This window comes from Carettochelys insculpta, chromosome 1, assembly GCF_033958435.1.
Source record: "Carettochelys insculpta isolate YL-2023 chromosome 1, ASM3395843v1, whole genome shotgun sequence".
Classification (NCBI taxonomy): domain Eukaryota; kingdom Metazoa; phylum Chordata; order Testudines; family Carettochelyidae; genus Carettochelys; species Carettochelys insculpta.
This window is the reverse complement of record NC_134137.1, coordinates 349,889,278-349,906,394: the sequence shown is the minus strand read 5'-3', so window position 1 is coordinate 349,906,394 and position 17,117 is coordinate 349,889,278. Positions and strand designations below refer to the sequence as shown.

The following is a 17,117-nucleotide window of genomic DNA, read 5'->3' as shown; positions in this document are numbered from 1 at the left end:
GGTTGTAAAATGAAATTGAATGGTAAGATGCTCACACACGCTCAAATAAAATGGGTGCAATCAGTGGCCTTGATTCAGCAAGTTCATCTGCATGGATAGACTCTCCCTTCCACTTTTGTGGAGCCCTATTAACTTGCTCATAGTACAGAATGGATTCACAGATTTCAGCATTAAAAAGACATATAGTTTCAGGAAAGAACATCATAGGAAGAACACAATATATAACATCCAGCTGACAGATATGCTTATTGGCATATTCAAAATGAGACTAGATGCTACCTGGATTTTCAAAAAATTCCTTTACAAATGACCAGAAATGCTACTCAAAAGTTCATCTGTTTCCATTACCATTGTTATGGAAAATAAACAGCCAGAGCAGGAATACAAATTTAAAATCTTAATTTATTCTCCTTTCATCTGTGCTGCAATTCCAGTGTTCTGCACATTAATAAATATACATTTGTTAAAAAAAACCCTCCAGTGTCTAACCTGCCATAAAGTTTTAAAACATCATAAAAATAGGCTTTAATTTTTTCATCATTAATACAACTGACACATTTACTGCAACAGTTCTGATTGAAATAAAAAACTAACTACATCTCACTGGGGCAAAATATACATACACAGATACAAAATGATTAACACAGGTTGTACAAGATATCTGAGCACACCCTCCAGTGTGACAGACACTTAAAACTTTTTCAACCAGAAAATTTCACACAGTATATATTTTAGAGAGACAGAATCCTTTCCCCTTTCCAAAGGCCTCAAGTAGATATAAAAAATGCTTAAGGATATAATAAAAAACAATATTACTACAGTTTATGCTTTTTTTCGTTAACTTCCTGTATTTTATCCAGCCTGACAAATTATTTCTGTTTATTCTCTCACATGCACATTCATCCAAAGAAGAGCTAATAGCTTTTCAAAATGGTAACTATGAAAAATTACTATAGTTTGAAATACATAACACCAAGAAAAGGTAGCTAAATATGTCTTTTTCACAAGTGAAATTTTAAGGACTCATTTTGAGTCATATTTTCAAGCCAAAAGGAACTGCTAACAGAAACATTTTCCTATACACTTATTTGTAGACGACTATTTTTCACATCTTTGTGTTTGTAAACACTGTAAGAGGATGAGGTTGGCAGACACCACCCATGTTTCCCACACTTCTGAAAATGTTTAATTTGTTTGAAACATGAAATAGGTTAATGCATGTGTTTATATTGAAAGAGCAACAAGATAGACAGGAATTTCCCAGTTAAGAAATGAAACACAGACATACTTAAAGACTCATGCTTCTGTTCCAACTGGCAAAATTGGACTCAGAATAAAACATAAAAAGGAAAACGAATAAACAAGCCTTACACAGTATTTAAGCAAAACAGGGGAAACGCACAGGTGTGTCGTCAGAACAAGTCCCTGGTTTGTTGGTTAGAAGAAAAAATGTGCTGAAAAGCTAAGTAGAAGGTGGCTAGCATGTAAATTACACAATTATTTTAAAGAGGGGGAACATCGTAAATCAACTGATTTCTCTTCAAGAATGGTTTTGAAAACTTTGACGAGCTGAACATACAACTGAAATTTTACATGTGTTCTTCTTAATGTAAACACTAAATTTAAAAATATGGGAGATGAGGGCAAAACACCTTAGAAAAAAATGAACACATTTGTTGGTTTTAGTAGAGGTTATCAGATATACATACTGCATCCTTAAAATATTCTATACTCTTGAAACAGAAATCTATACATTATATTTATAAATTTAGAGTCAATCTTTTCACTGTAGTATTTTAAAAACTGCACTACATTTTAGGGTGGCTTTAATGCAAACATCAGTTACTTTATCAAACTCAAGTACAACTGTGCAATTTTTAATATAAAAAATAATCAAGAGATCTTTCCATTGATTTCCTAGCATCAGCTGAAGAATATCAGTATAAATGTAAAATATACAAAAGGAACTTTTCCTTCTTTAGAGTCACCATACAAAATATATAAAATTATCTACAATTTTTATATTTATATATTTATATATATAAAGGACATTTTAAGACACCGTGTCCATCAAAGGCTGGTAGAGATGCTGGCATAGATACAGAAGGACACTTGGTGTGATAGTCTTCTCCCCAGAGTTCAGAAAGCTGAGTGATTCATGGTAACAGAGCAAGACCTCAGCAAGAGGCATCTTCTAGTTCTTTCTTAAGGCTGATCATTTCACTTTATGTAGGTCCACTGCAGCAAAGACAATTTGTTCTTGTGTAAGTCACGAATCTGGGCTGTACACATGAGCAGTCCCTGCAGCACTGCTGTGACTCCGTGAACACTTCCTAAAGTTAGTCATCCATCATAATGAGTCCTTATTTTGTCTTCATGCAATTTGGCACAGTTACATATTCACACAGCCATTGAATGTACTATAGCATAGCCGTATCACACGTCTTGGGCACGGTTTTCCATTTACGAACTGTCAGAAGATAGCCATAATATGTAACAGCACAGGAACCAATTCCGTCCTCATTCTCCGTATGGAGCATCTCCTGCGATATTTGAGGTACCAAGGAAGTGACATCACAGCAAGCTGTCCCAGGGTGGAAAAGTCATCGCTATTTCCTGATGATTCAAATTGAAGTTTCATTACTGCCTCTGTTCATGAGAAGAAGTAACCATGCAGGCTTAGGGTTAAACAGAGATGGGCAAACAATTCCAAGTGAAACTACCTACTCCATTTTAGTAAATCATCATGCTTCACCAATGAAATTCTTGCAAGACAGAGGCCACTCTTGTTACAAAGGACAAAAAAAGTGATAAGAAAGTTATTTCCAGGAGACACAGAGAGAAATTCATTGAGAAAGGAAGGCCTATACAATGCAGGTAGCTGGTTAATGTCTAGAAGGAAGCGTGCATTTCATAAACTACTGAAATCCTAAAAGGCGTTAAAAGCTTTGCATTTCAGAAGGTCTCATGCCAAAGGCTCATACATAAAAGGCACAAAGATGTAGAATGCTATGTTCTTTAGCACTGTAGCGGGCCAGCTATTCCCCAGGGCTATGTCTACACTAGAAACATCTGTTGACAGAAGTTAGCTAAAGCCTCTGTCGACAGCTTGCATCTATACACAACTTACTCCGTCGACAGAGAACTGCCAGACTGCACTTGGCAGCTCTGCAAAGAGGGCTGCTCAGCAACCGTTAAGTTCTCTCTGTTGACAGAAGTGTCTACACTGCACTTTGTCGATAGTACTACGTTCAGAGATTGTTATGCCTCAAATTTTTGAGGGATAATACCGTCGAGGGAAATGCAGAGTTCTGTCGAGAATCTATTGACAAGAACGCTGCAAGCGCATAGGCGCTCCCTGAGTTATGTCGACAGAAGACCCCTTTGGTCGACAAAACTGTATAGTGTAGACCCAGACCAGGAATGAACAATACTGCTGATAGCAGACGCTAGGTACTGTTAGTGAGTAATATTTAGGCTTTTGACTAGCTGGAGAACATTCCAAATAGCCAACTTCCAAAGATCATTTTCAAGTGGAGCTTAAAGAATTCTGTGTACCAGCTAAAGGGTACACGCGGGAGATGGTCACAACGTCATGGTTAAGGCTGTGTTAGAAATTTCCTTATGAAAAGAATTAGGACATGTATTGTTGTTGTGGGGCTTAAAGGAAATCTGAGCAGGTAAAGTTAAGTTTGGGTGAAGAAGGCATGTATAGGTATGTTCTTTTCACAGTCTGAACTTTGGACAGGCTGCTAAACATGATTATTAATGAAATGAACAGTCCCTGAAAGCCTGTTTGAAGGGAGTCTATGCTGCACCTGGGATTACCATCTAGTTTGAGTTCACAACAGCAAATATATGCACCAACTTCAACCCAACAGATTTATTTCTGTCAAGCGCACATGCGGTATTTTTAGGGACTGTAGTATTGGATGTGACTTTTCTTCCTAGCTCCCTGGACTACCCTAACTCAGCCCTTCTGACACCCTAATACTTAGAACCCACCGGCCCTGTCCCTGCTACTCTAGCTCTCCTCACTCTCAACTCCCCAGAGCATTCATGTGCTGGTGGGCACAAATGTTCCTAGGTCTCCAGTGCACCTATTCCCTAAGTTTATCCTCTTCTTCCCACCACATTCAGCCCTCCCACTCCCTGCACCTCCTTTCCCTCCCTCCCACTGGGACTATCCCTCTCTCACTTCTTGGGAGTTCCTGTCCTATTCTGCCTCTTGATGCCTCCAGCTCCCTGAGGCTCCTGCCACCAACCTTCTACACTGCCTGCATTAGACTCCTCATAGCCTCTGACCTACCCTGCTCTCTGGCATATCCGCTCACCATACGCCTTCACTTCTCTCACTGCTCCTAGCTATTCCCGATTCCCTGATTTTCCTGTCCGTAGCCCCAGGTGCCCACAGCATCTCACATCCCTTCCTGTGCCCCCAAGTTTCCTATTCCTCACGAGCCCTTTCTGAGTAGTGTCCCCTGTCTCTCCTTCTCACTGCTGCCAGCCCTACCAACTCCTTTTTCCTCCAAAACTCTAGGTCTCCAACCCCTCAGCCCTCCCACCATCTCAGCAGCCCTCCCACCTCCCTTAATCCTACAACTGGCCCTTCCAGGCTATTGATCCACACCCCCCCAGCTCCAGCTACCCCACACCTTCTTTCATCTCCCACCAATGCCCCAGTCCTCTGACCACTTCCTCTCTGCCACCAGCCCTACAAGCTCACTGCCTGCAGTCCCAGCCCCACACCCCTTGCTGCCCTAGCCATTCTGATCTTTTTAATTGGCGGCTGTTTGAGAGGTATTTTTTTCCTGTCTGTGGTTGAGGGCAAAGAGAGAGTTGCTTTAGTTTAGGGCAGACATTTAGCTGGAATAGGTTCTTAAAACATGTTTTGTATTTCTATTTAGCGAGATGTCAAGACACTTTAGGTACAGGGCACTGTATAAATACCAAGTTATCACAACCACTGTCTGAAGTCTTCAGCCCAGTAGCCCAGAAAATGTAAAGCGTGAGAAAGTGTGGCCTTGTGGGGTAGCAAATTCGAGCAGGGAAGAGAAAGGAGCAGAAGTTAGACGCGGGTGATTGTGTGAAGACAGTCCCAAACTGGCACTTACTCAGAATCTGAGGTCTCAGCATTCACTGTTCCCACATGGATGCTCATAGCCATTCCATTGAGCTGATCTCGAGACTGCTCCCTCTGTGGATTTTTTATTGTCACCCCAGTGTCAGAGGGTGAACGGACCCCATCATTTGTCCCTAAGAAAGCAGTCCTGGACGAGACAGTGGTCTGATTGTAATCCGATAACTTCTCCCGCAGTCGATTCTTCATATTCTTATCCATCAGAGGGGGAGGATAGGTGACTTTATTTTTCAAGATGCCTGGTACAGAAAGGAGGAAAGATAAGACCTTTTAATCATGTTGACAATTTTACTTAAAACTTAAGTGGGAAAGTTCCATTTATTCTTTATTGGGCAGACTGTTTCAAGTTTTCCAGTGTCTTTCCATGTTAAAATAGAGAGACCCACCCAAAAATAGTGCCTACAGCTTCTGCCCCTCTGCCACAGATTGGTTACCCTTCAAATGGCCTTTGGGCCGCATACTATGCCCCTACAGAACAACCATATGCTGTCAAAACATAAATGGGCTGATGGCCAAGACTGCTCATGCCTGACCTTGCTTCTCTAGCAATGTTCAGTAACGCTTGAACAATTAGATTGCAGAACTAAAGGGAGAACTTGGCAAATTCTCCACTTTCCTAAGGTGGCAATAGAGTCCTTCAGCTGAGAGCTCTGAATTATCAACACGGACCCTACAAAACATGTCATCTTTTACCGATTTCTTTCTAAGGTACTGAGTTACCTTTCCTCTGTTCTGGCTGCTGGTTATTCTGCTGTTGTACAGGTTTGTTCTCTTTCTGCTGCCCTTCATTCTCATTTTCTTGAGGTGCTTCATTGCTGTGGTTCAGTTGATTTTCCCTGTGAAGCTCTACATTGACCTTTGTCTCCACTTTCAGTTTCTGCTTCCCACCTGGATCCTCCCCATCGCTTGTCGTTACGCACTCTGTGGGCCAATAGGGTTTCACATGATTGGGTAGAGAATCAACTGCAATGCAAAAAAACCGCACGGGTTTGAAAACCATCCTTCCACAAAACATCCAAGTTCTTCTCTCTGCTCCTGTTCAACTAGTCCTATGCTCTGCAACAGTTTCAGGCAACAGTTACTTGCAGCAGATAATTTCTGAAGATCTGCAAGCCAACATGATACTGTAAGGTGCTATCCCACCAGAAAAAATACAGTCCTACTTGTGGTATAGTGGGACAAGTGCCCAGTATTGCAGAAAGAAGGGCTCTGGCAGGCTGGAAAGAGCATGCGCAGCTCCCCTAGTCAATAAATGAAGGGGTCCTGGAGGGAGCCAATCAGAGGACAGCTTGCTGGAGCATACAGGGAGCTACTCATGCAGAGCTGACTCAGTGAGGTCCTGGTCAAGAAAGGGGTAGGACCAGCTCAGAGAGAAAGCAGCACTGCAGCAGAAGGGACTAGTAGAGAGGGCACTACCAGAGGGCAGGGTCCTGAAGAAGACACCACAATCGAGACAGCGACATGGGTACAGGACTGATTGTGCAAAGGAAGTGGTGGTGGACAACTAACCAGACAGATGGTGCCCCACTGAGGAAAACCAGCTAACTCCCAGACCAACCAGCAGGAGGCGCCACGGCAGCAAGCTGACCCGTTACATGGGGACAGTGTGCAGGTACACTGCACTCCAGGTGGAGCTCTGGGAAGAATTCTGTTTCCCCAAGGCAGAATCATTGCTGGAGCTCCCTTTCACAGAGAGGGAGATGCTACCTGCAGCGCTGACAGATGCCTGTAGGGCCGACGGCTACCGTGGGTCTTGGGACATGACTGGAGGGGGGCGAGGCTGATGCCACTCAGCCCCTAGGACTGTCCAGGCTGCAGTGCACCCCACCTCCCCAGCCCTCAGAGCTGGTGGCAATTCAAAGGGGCCTGGAGCTCTGGCTACTGCCACAGTAGTGGTGGTGGCAGCCAGGAGTTGTGGGCCCCAGTGTAAGTGTCCCCTTAGCCCCTGTCAGCAGGCCTGGCCGCAGCAGCATACACTTCACCCCCTACGTGCCTGACTATTTCTAGTAGCCTGTGCTGGAGCCTGGCCCTGCCTTCTCTGCGCTGTACTTTTAGATATCTTGCGTCCTTCGTCTCGAGTAGAGGGAGCGCTGCCTACGCTTGAGGGAGCGCAGGTAGAGCAGCTGGGCTCCGCTGATGCTCAGCAGTGCTTAGGGTGTGGGAGCACATCCCCTTGTGTTCTCCCCCCGCAGCAGTGGAGCACAGTCTGGTCCTTAACCAGCAACGCTCTTCCCAGAAGATTAAACCTTTCCAAAAAGGACTCTTACAGTTGTGCATTTCTCTGGTCAGAAAAGGGAGGTCTTTCACGCACCTCGGCAGCAGCACCTTTCCCTGGGAACCCAGGAATTTCCTTGTATGCCTGAAGCTATTAAAGCAGACACAGGATACCTAGCTCAAGCAAAAATTTACATCACTGCCCAAACTCTGTGATGGAAGCATCTACGATTGCTCTGGTATAATTATAAAGAGCTGCATTTGAAACCACCACCATCAATTCAGCCATAATCCTGGTTGCTAGGCTAATAAATGGATTTTGTAGAAAACTCTCTAAACCAAAGCTTGCTTCCAGGCTGGACTGAGTTTTTATCACATCAGTTTACATTTGTGCAAAAACGGTGCAATTTGGGCTGAATTTTACACTGGGATTGTTTAAATGTAAAAATGATAGTGGAACTACAAACCTGAAGAAGGCGAAACAAGGGCAAGTTTGAATGAACACCCAAGAGTCAAAAACCACTGAGATTTTTTCTGGCCATACCAGTCTCTCGTAACAGAAGAATGAAACCTCTATCTTCAAAAGTCATGGGGGGACATGGTGCACAGAACATCCACATGACTGAAACGGGGTTTTCATTTCAAACCTTTCTGTGCCGTACTTCCCTCAACCCCAGGAAATCTCCATTATTCTAACGTTTGAGAAAAGGGGCTGATGTTCCTTTCCTCCCCCAAATTATCCTGCTCTTTTATTTCCTCCTTTTTCTGTCCTCCTCTGCTGATATTTACATAACTGTGTAGTCCCATTCCCAAGACGTGTGGAAAGATACAGCCCTGGTGGGGTTCCCCAGCAATTCTAGCAGCCATGCTACTTTGGTACACAAAGTAACTGGTGAACACTTGCTCAAGTGTCCTTTGTTCTTGCTTTCATGCACCACAGGGGGCAAAACACTCCCAGACTGGGGAAACAAGGATCTCTTGGATAACACCCATAATAAGAAAACAGTAACAGAGAAGAAGCCGTGCAAGTCTATATACTATCAAAACAAAAAAGCAGTCCAGTAGCACTTTGAAGACTAACAAAATAATTTATTAGGTGAGCTTTCGTGGGACAGACCCACTTCTTCAGACCATGGCCATACCCCACACCCCACCATACCCCAGCTATACCCCACCAGGGCTGTATCTTTCCACACACTTCCACAGCCATGGTCTGAAGAAGTGGGTCTGTCCCACGAAAGCTCACCTAATAAATTATTTTGTTAGTCTTTAAAGTGTTATTGGACTGCTTTTCTGTTTTAATAAGAAAACGGATTCAAAGTAGTTGTCACTATCCTGCTCAAGTTCACGACTCAATTCATTTTACCAGATGAGAATGAAACCTACTCCTACACATGAGCAGCTGCCTTACCTTTAGGAGTACTGTGGACTGGGCCCCGCTCATTGTTTTTTGAAGTGGCCGTGTTCCATTTTTTCTCTGTTTCAATCCCATCCTCCTCACTCTCTGATGAATGGGAGGAAGCGTAAGAGCTGCTGTGTTCATCAAGAGACAACTCGCTGTCAGAATCAGAATCATTCTCTGTTGAAGTGGAGGAGGCAAGAAATTAGAACCTGAGAGGCAGCTGTGTAAAAATACATGCCAAAGGAGCAGGGTGAAAGAAAACCACTGTAGGTCCCTAGATCCCATAGTGACAGATACTTCAGAATGGATGAGATTAGATTATTAGTGTGGTAGTCTTCATCTGAGGAAATCAAGTGAAACATAATTGCATAGTACACATAATTGGATAGGATACTTTGACGTAGGCACCGCTGGTGGGCAGTGTCCTGGGGAGGACGCTGTGGGCCAGGGGGTGGCGTGGGTTCATGGAGACATGCTGGAAAGTGGAACAGATAGCAACTGAGACATGAGCCAGAAGGTAGCACACTCCATAACCTGAGCTAATTCCTGGTGCAACCAGCAGAAGTTGCTGTGGCAGTAAGCAGACCACAGTACACCCTAACACAAAAGACACATATTTCTACAATGAAATCTTCTCTTAGATACTCCATAACTACAGCAACACCTTTACAACTTATTATCCAATATAGCTATTTAAATTGAGAGTGAAATGGAGTAAGAGGGCGAGCCACCATATCTTATCTTAACTGTAAGATATTTTTGAAGAAAGTTATCTTTATTACGCTGAGGGGAAAGAAATGCACAGATGGTTCTAAGCAGGTCTCCAAAAAACTCTTACCATTGGATTTTGATGGATGCCTGTGAAAAATGGAAGAATCTGCTTCTGTCTGACCTGCCCTTGCTTGGCTTGAGGACCCACTGAGTTTCTGAGCAGCCTCATCCCTAGAATATGCAGGGGAGGGAGGGAGGATATAACATTTTTGGTTAACATGCTATTCTGAGTGACCAGAGAGAAACAGAGATAGCTCAAAATCTCCACGATGTACTGTCAAATGTAACATTTTAACAGGCAAGCTATATAGGACTAATAGCAAGAATCATTATAGTATTTCATTCTAACTATAGATTGCACTGCCCACTAAAGATGCATGCAAATGAGAAATAAACAAAGGAAGATGCAAAGATAGCACAGGACAAGCAGCATTTCAACCAAGACATTAATTGTTTTTTGTTAGTTTTTTTTCCTCACAAAAGCAACAAGAAGGGAAAAATAAAGGCCTGCAAGCCATGCATCCACCACCCGATTACCTGAGAATGTAAGCAAGGTAGCTATTGTGGCTCTTGGCTGACCTGATGGTGCTTTCTAAGGAGACTGTGGATTCGCCAATATTTGTGCGATACATATTTGGCTCCTCTATATATGTGTTGTTGCAATTCAGAGATCGCTGAGGAAAAAAACAGTAGTAGTGAATAATAACAAATAAACCTCTCTCCTTCAGCTGCCCCCAGCATTGCTACACAAGAGAACATCTAAATACACAAACCCCAAGACTGCACATTCTGAGTGGAAACAGCTTTGCCCCATTGCAAACTGTGTGTCTCAGTTCCTGAGCATCCCAGTGCGAGTGTCCGGAGCACAGGACTGGGAATGAGAAACCCCACGGTTACAATCCCAGGCCTGACGCAGGCTTCTTCCCTAGCCACAGACAAGTCACGCAGCACCCGATTTTCAGAAAGGCACCATAAACTCAGCTCCCACTGACTTTCTCTTCTATTCCTATAGGCTGTTACACATGCTCATTGCTGCAGTGTCTGAGCACTTTCCAGCAGTGCATTAAGCAACATGACTATCTGTCATGCATGATTCCATCTCTTTCTCATCCTTTCCATACAGCTTCCTGTGTGTACAGTGGGCTGGTTTGGCTTGGTTTGGTTTGGTTTAGTAGGGCTGGTTGGCTACTTACATATATACCGCTCTTTTCTTTAGTAAAGAAGGTAGATTTAAAAAGTGCACCTGGCTTTGGAAGGGGACAGTGGTGAGGTTTGTGATGATTCTTAGAGGTATGGGGGAGTTTGTCTCAGCCTCTGACCAGCCACTGAGAAAGCGCAATCATCTGTCCAGACAAGCTTTAGCCCGAGTGCAATGAGTTCCACTGTGCCTGAGGAACAGAGTAGACGACCACAGTACTTATCCTGAAGATTCAGGTGATCATCTAAATATTGTGGGCTCAAGCCAATGAGCAGGTTGGTGATAAAGACCATGAGCTTAAATTTGTCTTGATATTCTACGGCTGTGTCTACACTAACCCAAAACTTCGAAATGGCCATTCTGAAGTTTACTAATGAAGCACTGAAATACATATTCAGTGCCTCATTAGAATGCCGGCAGCCGCGGCACTTGGAAATTGATGCGGCTCGTCCAGACGGGGCTCATTTTCGAAAGGACCCCGGCAACTTCAAAAGCCCCTTATTCCTAACAGCAGCTAGGAATAAGGGGCTTTTGAAGTTGCCGGGGTCCTTTCGAAAATGAGCCCTGTCTGGACAAGCCGCGTCAATTTCGAAGTGCCGCGGCTGCCGGCATTCTAATGAGGCACTGAATACGTATTTCAGCGCTTCATTAGTAAACTTCAAAATGGCCATTTCGAAGTTTTGGGCTAGTGTAGACACAGCCTATGAGAAGCCAATGCAGGTACTAAAGGACAGATGTGGTGTGTTCCTACTTTAAGAACATCATTTAGTTCCTTGACAGGTGGCTTTCATCACCTTCGTTATACAGGTGAGAAACTGAGGCAGAGAAATTAAATATCTGATCCTCAAAAATACTGAACAGTCATAGTCGCCCCCAAAGAGTGGTGACAGAAAACTTCACCTCTGCCACTAGGCCCTTTCCATGTGGAGTCCCAACAAGGATCAGTTTTCTCTGCAGTCCTATTTAACACTTACACACAGCCATTAGGTGAACTAGTAAGATGACATGGGCTTGATATACAGGTGATACAAAGCTCTGCTTATCCTTCACTACCTCTGACCACACCATTATCACCAAGATGGCCAGTGCTCTGACACGATCAGCTCAGGGATAAAGAAGAGCTGGTTTAAATGAGACTGCTACAGGACAGATGGGCAGAAGAAAGCACACTGAGTCGTCTGCAGAGCCAGCGTGGTCTCCTGTGGTTGAAAGTGCATAGCCACTGTGGATAAATTCAATTCATAGTTTGCGAGTATTCTTGGATTCCTTGCTGACTTTACGCTCTCTCATAAAAGCACCTGCTAGTAATGTTTTCTACCCTTTTCAATAGGCTAGGAGACTTAGGATGGGTCTACACTTACCTTGAATATTGATGGCTGCTATGCAATTTTCAGTATGCCAACTGCGTACCAGAAAAACAATTTTGCAGCCATCAGTATTCGTCCCTGTCCTCACTGCAGATTGCCGATGGGAGCGCTCCTCCTGTCAGCATTCCTTAATCGTTGCCACTCGCAACGAGTTCCGGGGTCCATATTAACCCTGGAATGCACCGTTCCGCACATGCGTGAAACAGCACCCCAGAAGATCGAACCTAAGCGTGAGATCTTCTACAGCAAGTGTAGACCCAGCCACAGTCCCATCCTGGCAAATGAAGACGTGGCCTCACTGATCCATGCCTTCATCACCGCTTGGCTGGACTACACTAATGAGTTACACTGGGGCATGAGAGCTTCATCGCCTATGAAATGCCAACTTGAATAGAACATTGCAGTGTGACACAGGCTACCATGAACGCGAACTTGCCAAATAACTGTTCAGAACAAATCTTTACATATTACCATATGGGGGAAATATCTGAAACTGTAAACAAGAATCTTTTTATGAACAAGAAATTAGTTTTACTTACTTGAAAATATGTGCAGTATAATTTCAATGGCAGCTAGCTATTCCATTTAACAGCTTTAAAATATTTATTATACAAGTTAACAAGATTATAAACTGGACAGTTTCAAATGAAATGCAAAGTCACAGTTAACAGACACTGCTTTTACTTTCAACTTCGTGAGAATAAAACAGAAATTCTTAGTAAAAAGCCAAGCCACTTGTGCAAATATCTAACAGCTTCATAATGTTCCCTTTTACTTGAAGAAAATCTCCTATCCCTCAAGATTTCATTTTTGTTTTAAAATAAACAGGTTTTCACTGTACCACTCCAAGCAAGGAGAAATAATTAATTTTGTTATGGGCAAGTTAGTTAAAATTATACGTATGGCTGTCTGACAACTATAAACAAGTTTTGTTTTTTTTTAAGGTGACCTCTTACAGTTAATAATGTAGCTCGTGTTGTGGTAGAGTCATCTGGGAGGGGTTTCTTTCCAGTTAAAGTGTTCTTCAGGTGCTTCCTGACTTCTTTATTAAAAATGCAGTGGAAGAAGAAAATGAAGAGCCCCTGGATTGTTAGAGAGAGAAAATAATCTAAGTCGAATTCATGATTTATTACCACTGGGCTGAAAATACCACTGGAAATTAGTGAATAGTCTTTGTCACACCAGATCTTAATTCTAGCATATGATACGTACTTTTAATGGCAATGATTGACCACCATACATTAAACACAGTGAACTGATACAGGTCGGTCCCTCAGGGATTCATGCTTTGCCACCAGCTACTTGTGTTACCACAAAAAGATTGCAAAAACACAACTTTTCCCTGAAGAACTGCATGGTGCATCTTGGAAGATAGTAGTTAGCCCCCTGGGAAGGAAACACTCTATTCAAATGTGCACAAGAGAGTTCAGATTCCTGTTGAATGGTTCAAGACACCGTAGGTTGGTTTTGTGTCATATCAACATTAATATTTTGAGCTTATACATGGAGTATGGGTCCAAATCCTGACAGGTACATTGGAACCCATCAAAATATCACAGCTAGCAGTGAAAGCCTTGGAAATAGCAGAAATGGGCCACTTCTTAGTTCCCCTTAACACGCTGGAGAAAGAACAAGCTTTGCAAAGCCTCCAAAACAGGAGCGGCAGAGGAGTATTAAGGATGGGGCTGGATCATATGTTAACAAGTGTATGTTCCTCTGAGCCAGCCGTCACCCCTACATATAGCCTTTTTGCAGATGATTCATACTGCTGGCAGAAATATGATAACCTATGGGCTGCTTGTGTTGCAGCGGTGTGTTTGGTTTGGGGTCATTTGGTGCAGGTGCCAAATTTGTTATTTATTTAGGTTGCAGCTGTACTGTTGTGAACTCATCACTCATGAAGTTACAGCAGTACCAATGCCCCAAGAAGCCTGCATTTCATATGCGCTGACAAATCAGCTGAAGTAGAATAATACAAAGCTTAAGGCACCCCCCTTCTAAGCATTAAATCGAATCAGTTCTGACATCAGCCTATTGGATGACTCATTAATACACTTCACATAAATATTTTTATTTAAAAAAAAAAGTTCAAAGAAGGTAATGATGTAGCTCTATGACTCTCCAGGCAAGGGAAGAACATTCCAGTCTCTAATTTGCTTCCCTCTGAACTTATGTTGCATTTAACATTGTTTTACATAAGATTTTTTTGTTCAGGCTTGTGAAAGGATTTACATCCACAGCCACTAAATCTACTTCCTTATAGACCAGCTGGAACACAGGCAGTGGTACTGGCAACATCCCCCATACCGGCCCTCAGATGTGCCTCCTCCTTGACCTGAAGGAACCTGAAGAAAGGGGGCAGATACCTGTCCATTAATTCATTTCACACTGGCCAACAACATGCAAGCAATATTTGGTTACTACCATCCTGGGCCACATTCAGATGAGTGATTGGCTTCTGAATCCCATTACTATCTCTTCACTAGGTCCCAGGCCATTAGCTGATGTAGTGCTATGACCTTCACCCGGTTAACAGCTTCCCTCAGACAAAGGAAGAGCTTGAAAGTCACTTCCTCCATTTGTCTTTCCTACGGTGAATTCAATTGTACAAACCATAAGCTGTCCACAGGTGACAGAAAACCACAACTTCTTGCTACCATTAGCAAGATAACCAGTGTTAATACAGAGGAGACAATAACTAGAGTTTGACCGTTGTAGGGTGAAAATCCCAAGTTCCTGATGCATATTATGGTTTCTATTAAGACTGTTCACTTTACCCAAATGTCATAGTCTGGTATAAGACCTAACTAACTCATAACATGTGCCATGGTTTACAAATACAGCTCGCGTGAGAAGAAGCTTACAAGCGAGACCATGGCTTTCTCATAGTCTGGAGAAAGAGATAATAACCACAGCAACTGTGCTCCAAGGCCAAGTCCAGAGGCTGTAAGATAAGCCTGAGTTGCCAGGGATGAGATACCCTCCTCCCTTTCAGTACTCTCTACAAGGCATGTCCTTAGTTCACTAACCCAGTGCCCTGGACACAAGAACAATGTGTTACAAATAAGTGATGTTTGTTATGTACTCTCATTGTTTTATTTTAACTCCTTCAGATATAGACCTGTGGATCATACCCAATCAAACAAAGGCATCATTACTCCCATGGATATATAAGTGGGACTAGAATCAGTGTACATGTTGTTTAAAGCGATGACTAAAGAAAAAAACACCTGTGTATTGTATAAAATGTTATATGTGAATTACAGGAGGAGTCATTGTGTAAACCTTTTAGCTTATTGGCTTATTGTGTTCATCATGTCTTGCTGCCAGCACTTATCCAGGGGCTTGGGACCTCTCACCCTTTCATTCCTCACCACTGATTGATATGCTACATAATCATTTGTAACAATACTTCACTGAACTTAGCCTGACAGACAAGGTGGCACTCCACCAGCACTGTGTGTAATAAACCCTCCTGCTTGATTCTACACGGTGTCCAGACTTTGTTCCTTCAACCATGTCAGGCAAAAGGCTGTGCCTGAAGTAAACAGTTTCCTTTTATTAGTGGTGAAACTGGCCACCGTGACTTCCATGAGCAGTACACCTGGAACCTTGAGAGAACAGAAAGCTCCACTATTGAAGGGTGTGGTAATTCCCTGCTTTGAAATTAAGGAGGTGAAAACTGCCTCTAGGACCTTCCATCTTCTTCCACTGGACACTCAGATTTAAAAGGTAGTTGCTCTGGCTGGAAATTGGATTTAATGGATTTCCTCTGCAAATGGAGCGGCATTGCAGGAAGATGTCTGTGCCACATGCAACATGTTCTAGATCTGAAGAAGCACAGTAACTTCATGTTCTACAACTTACTTGTAGGCAGCTGAAGATAGCAAAGAGATAATGGAATGTCATTACGTCACTGTTCACTGCCATCAAGCCCAGTAGCCATGTGGCGCTGATCAGCAGCAGCAAGAGGAAAGCAGTTCGCAGCCCAGACCTGAAGTAAACACAAAAAGTTACTTGCATTGAGACAGAAGAATACACGTATCATACACTCTGCACATGCCAGGTGCCAGCTACAGTTTTTAATGCACTTTGCTCTTAGAATGCACATGCACTATAAAGAGCACAGGGCCTAGCTTGAAGAGGTAACATGACCCAATGAACTATTTATGAGTTTAGGTGACAACTGCCAGAGCTTAATCCCGACACTGTCAATGACTTACTGTGATTGTGGACAAGTCATTTAATCTTTTGGTGCCTCTGTTTCCCCATCTGTAAAATTGGGCTAACAATGCCTGCTGATGTACCTCATTGGATACTGGTGTTAATTAATCAACGTCTCTGAAGCACTTTGGCAAATAAAGTGGTCTGTAAGCACCAAGTAAAAATGATCACTGCTGACAAGGAGACAGTTCCTAGAAAGGAGGAACTTTGGCTTGAGCAGCACGGTGTTTATACATTCCCAGCTCTCACTTTGCGTGCTGTGAGAGTCATTAAGCTCCACCAACTGGCCCTGCTTTCCAAAAGTTCCCCCAGTGCCATCACTCACACACCCCATAAGTGAGGCTGTTCAGAGGCCACGTTCCTCCACGTATTATTATTAGCAGCTGGGGACATGCTAAATGAGCTGCTCACAACAATGGCCGTGTCAGAAACAGGACAAAATGGAATGTTGGAGAACTGGGGGTCAGACAATTAGGGTTTTACTGTACTTGAACAGAAACAATCCAGTAGCTTCTCACTCTCAGAACTACTCTCATACCACGCATCCCTTAAAACATTCAAACAAACACGGGAGAAGACCACTTTCCTTGACACTCTGCTGTTTGTTTACTTCTAGAATTTCTTCCCAATGGACAATAAAATCTGTCTACTCTATTTCAGTTTTGCTTGTCAGGTTTGTTTCAGGTTCTCCTACCTGAGCACAGCGTTGCGAGGTTTGCATTGCAGATACCCAAGAAGCAGTCATTTGTTTAAAAACACTATTTTTACTTACGTTTAAAAAAAGGATTGAGATAGTTCAAT

At 43.1% G+C, this 17,117-nt stretch overlaps 1 protein-coding gene across 4 annotated transcripts in view; it reads right to left on the bottom strand.

The window, feature by feature from the left end:
- Positions 1–384: 384 nt before the first annotated feature.
- The window catches only part of CELSR1 (cadherin EGF LAG seven-pass G-type receptor 1), a 273,373-nt gene continuing 256,640 nt past the window's right edge, over positions 385–17,117 (bottom strand). The window contains exons 28-35 of one of the 4 annotated variants that reach the window (XM_075015986.1): positions 15,960–16,086; positions 13,049–13,174; positions 10,065–10,201; positions 9,595–9,698; positions 8,766–8,933; positions 5,861–6,103; positions 5,115–5,379; positions 385–2,649 (exon numbers count right to left, since the gene is read on the bottom strand). In XM_075015986.1, the coding sequence (XP_074872087.1) occupies positions 2,625–2,649; positions 5,115–5,379; positions 5,861–6,103; positions 8,766–8,933; positions 9,595–9,698; positions 10,065–10,201; positions 13,049–13,174; positions 15,960–16,086 (1,195 nt within the window). In that variant the 3' untranslated portion in view covers positions 385–2,624. The remainder of the gene's footprint in view (positions 2,650–5,114; positions 5,380–5,860; positions 6,104–8,765; positions 8,934–9,594; positions 9,699–10,064; positions 10,202–13,048; positions 13,175–15,959; positions 16,087–17,117) is intronic. The other 3 variants (XM_075016015.1, XM_075015995.1, XM_075016005.1) reach the window with 3 other exon arrangements.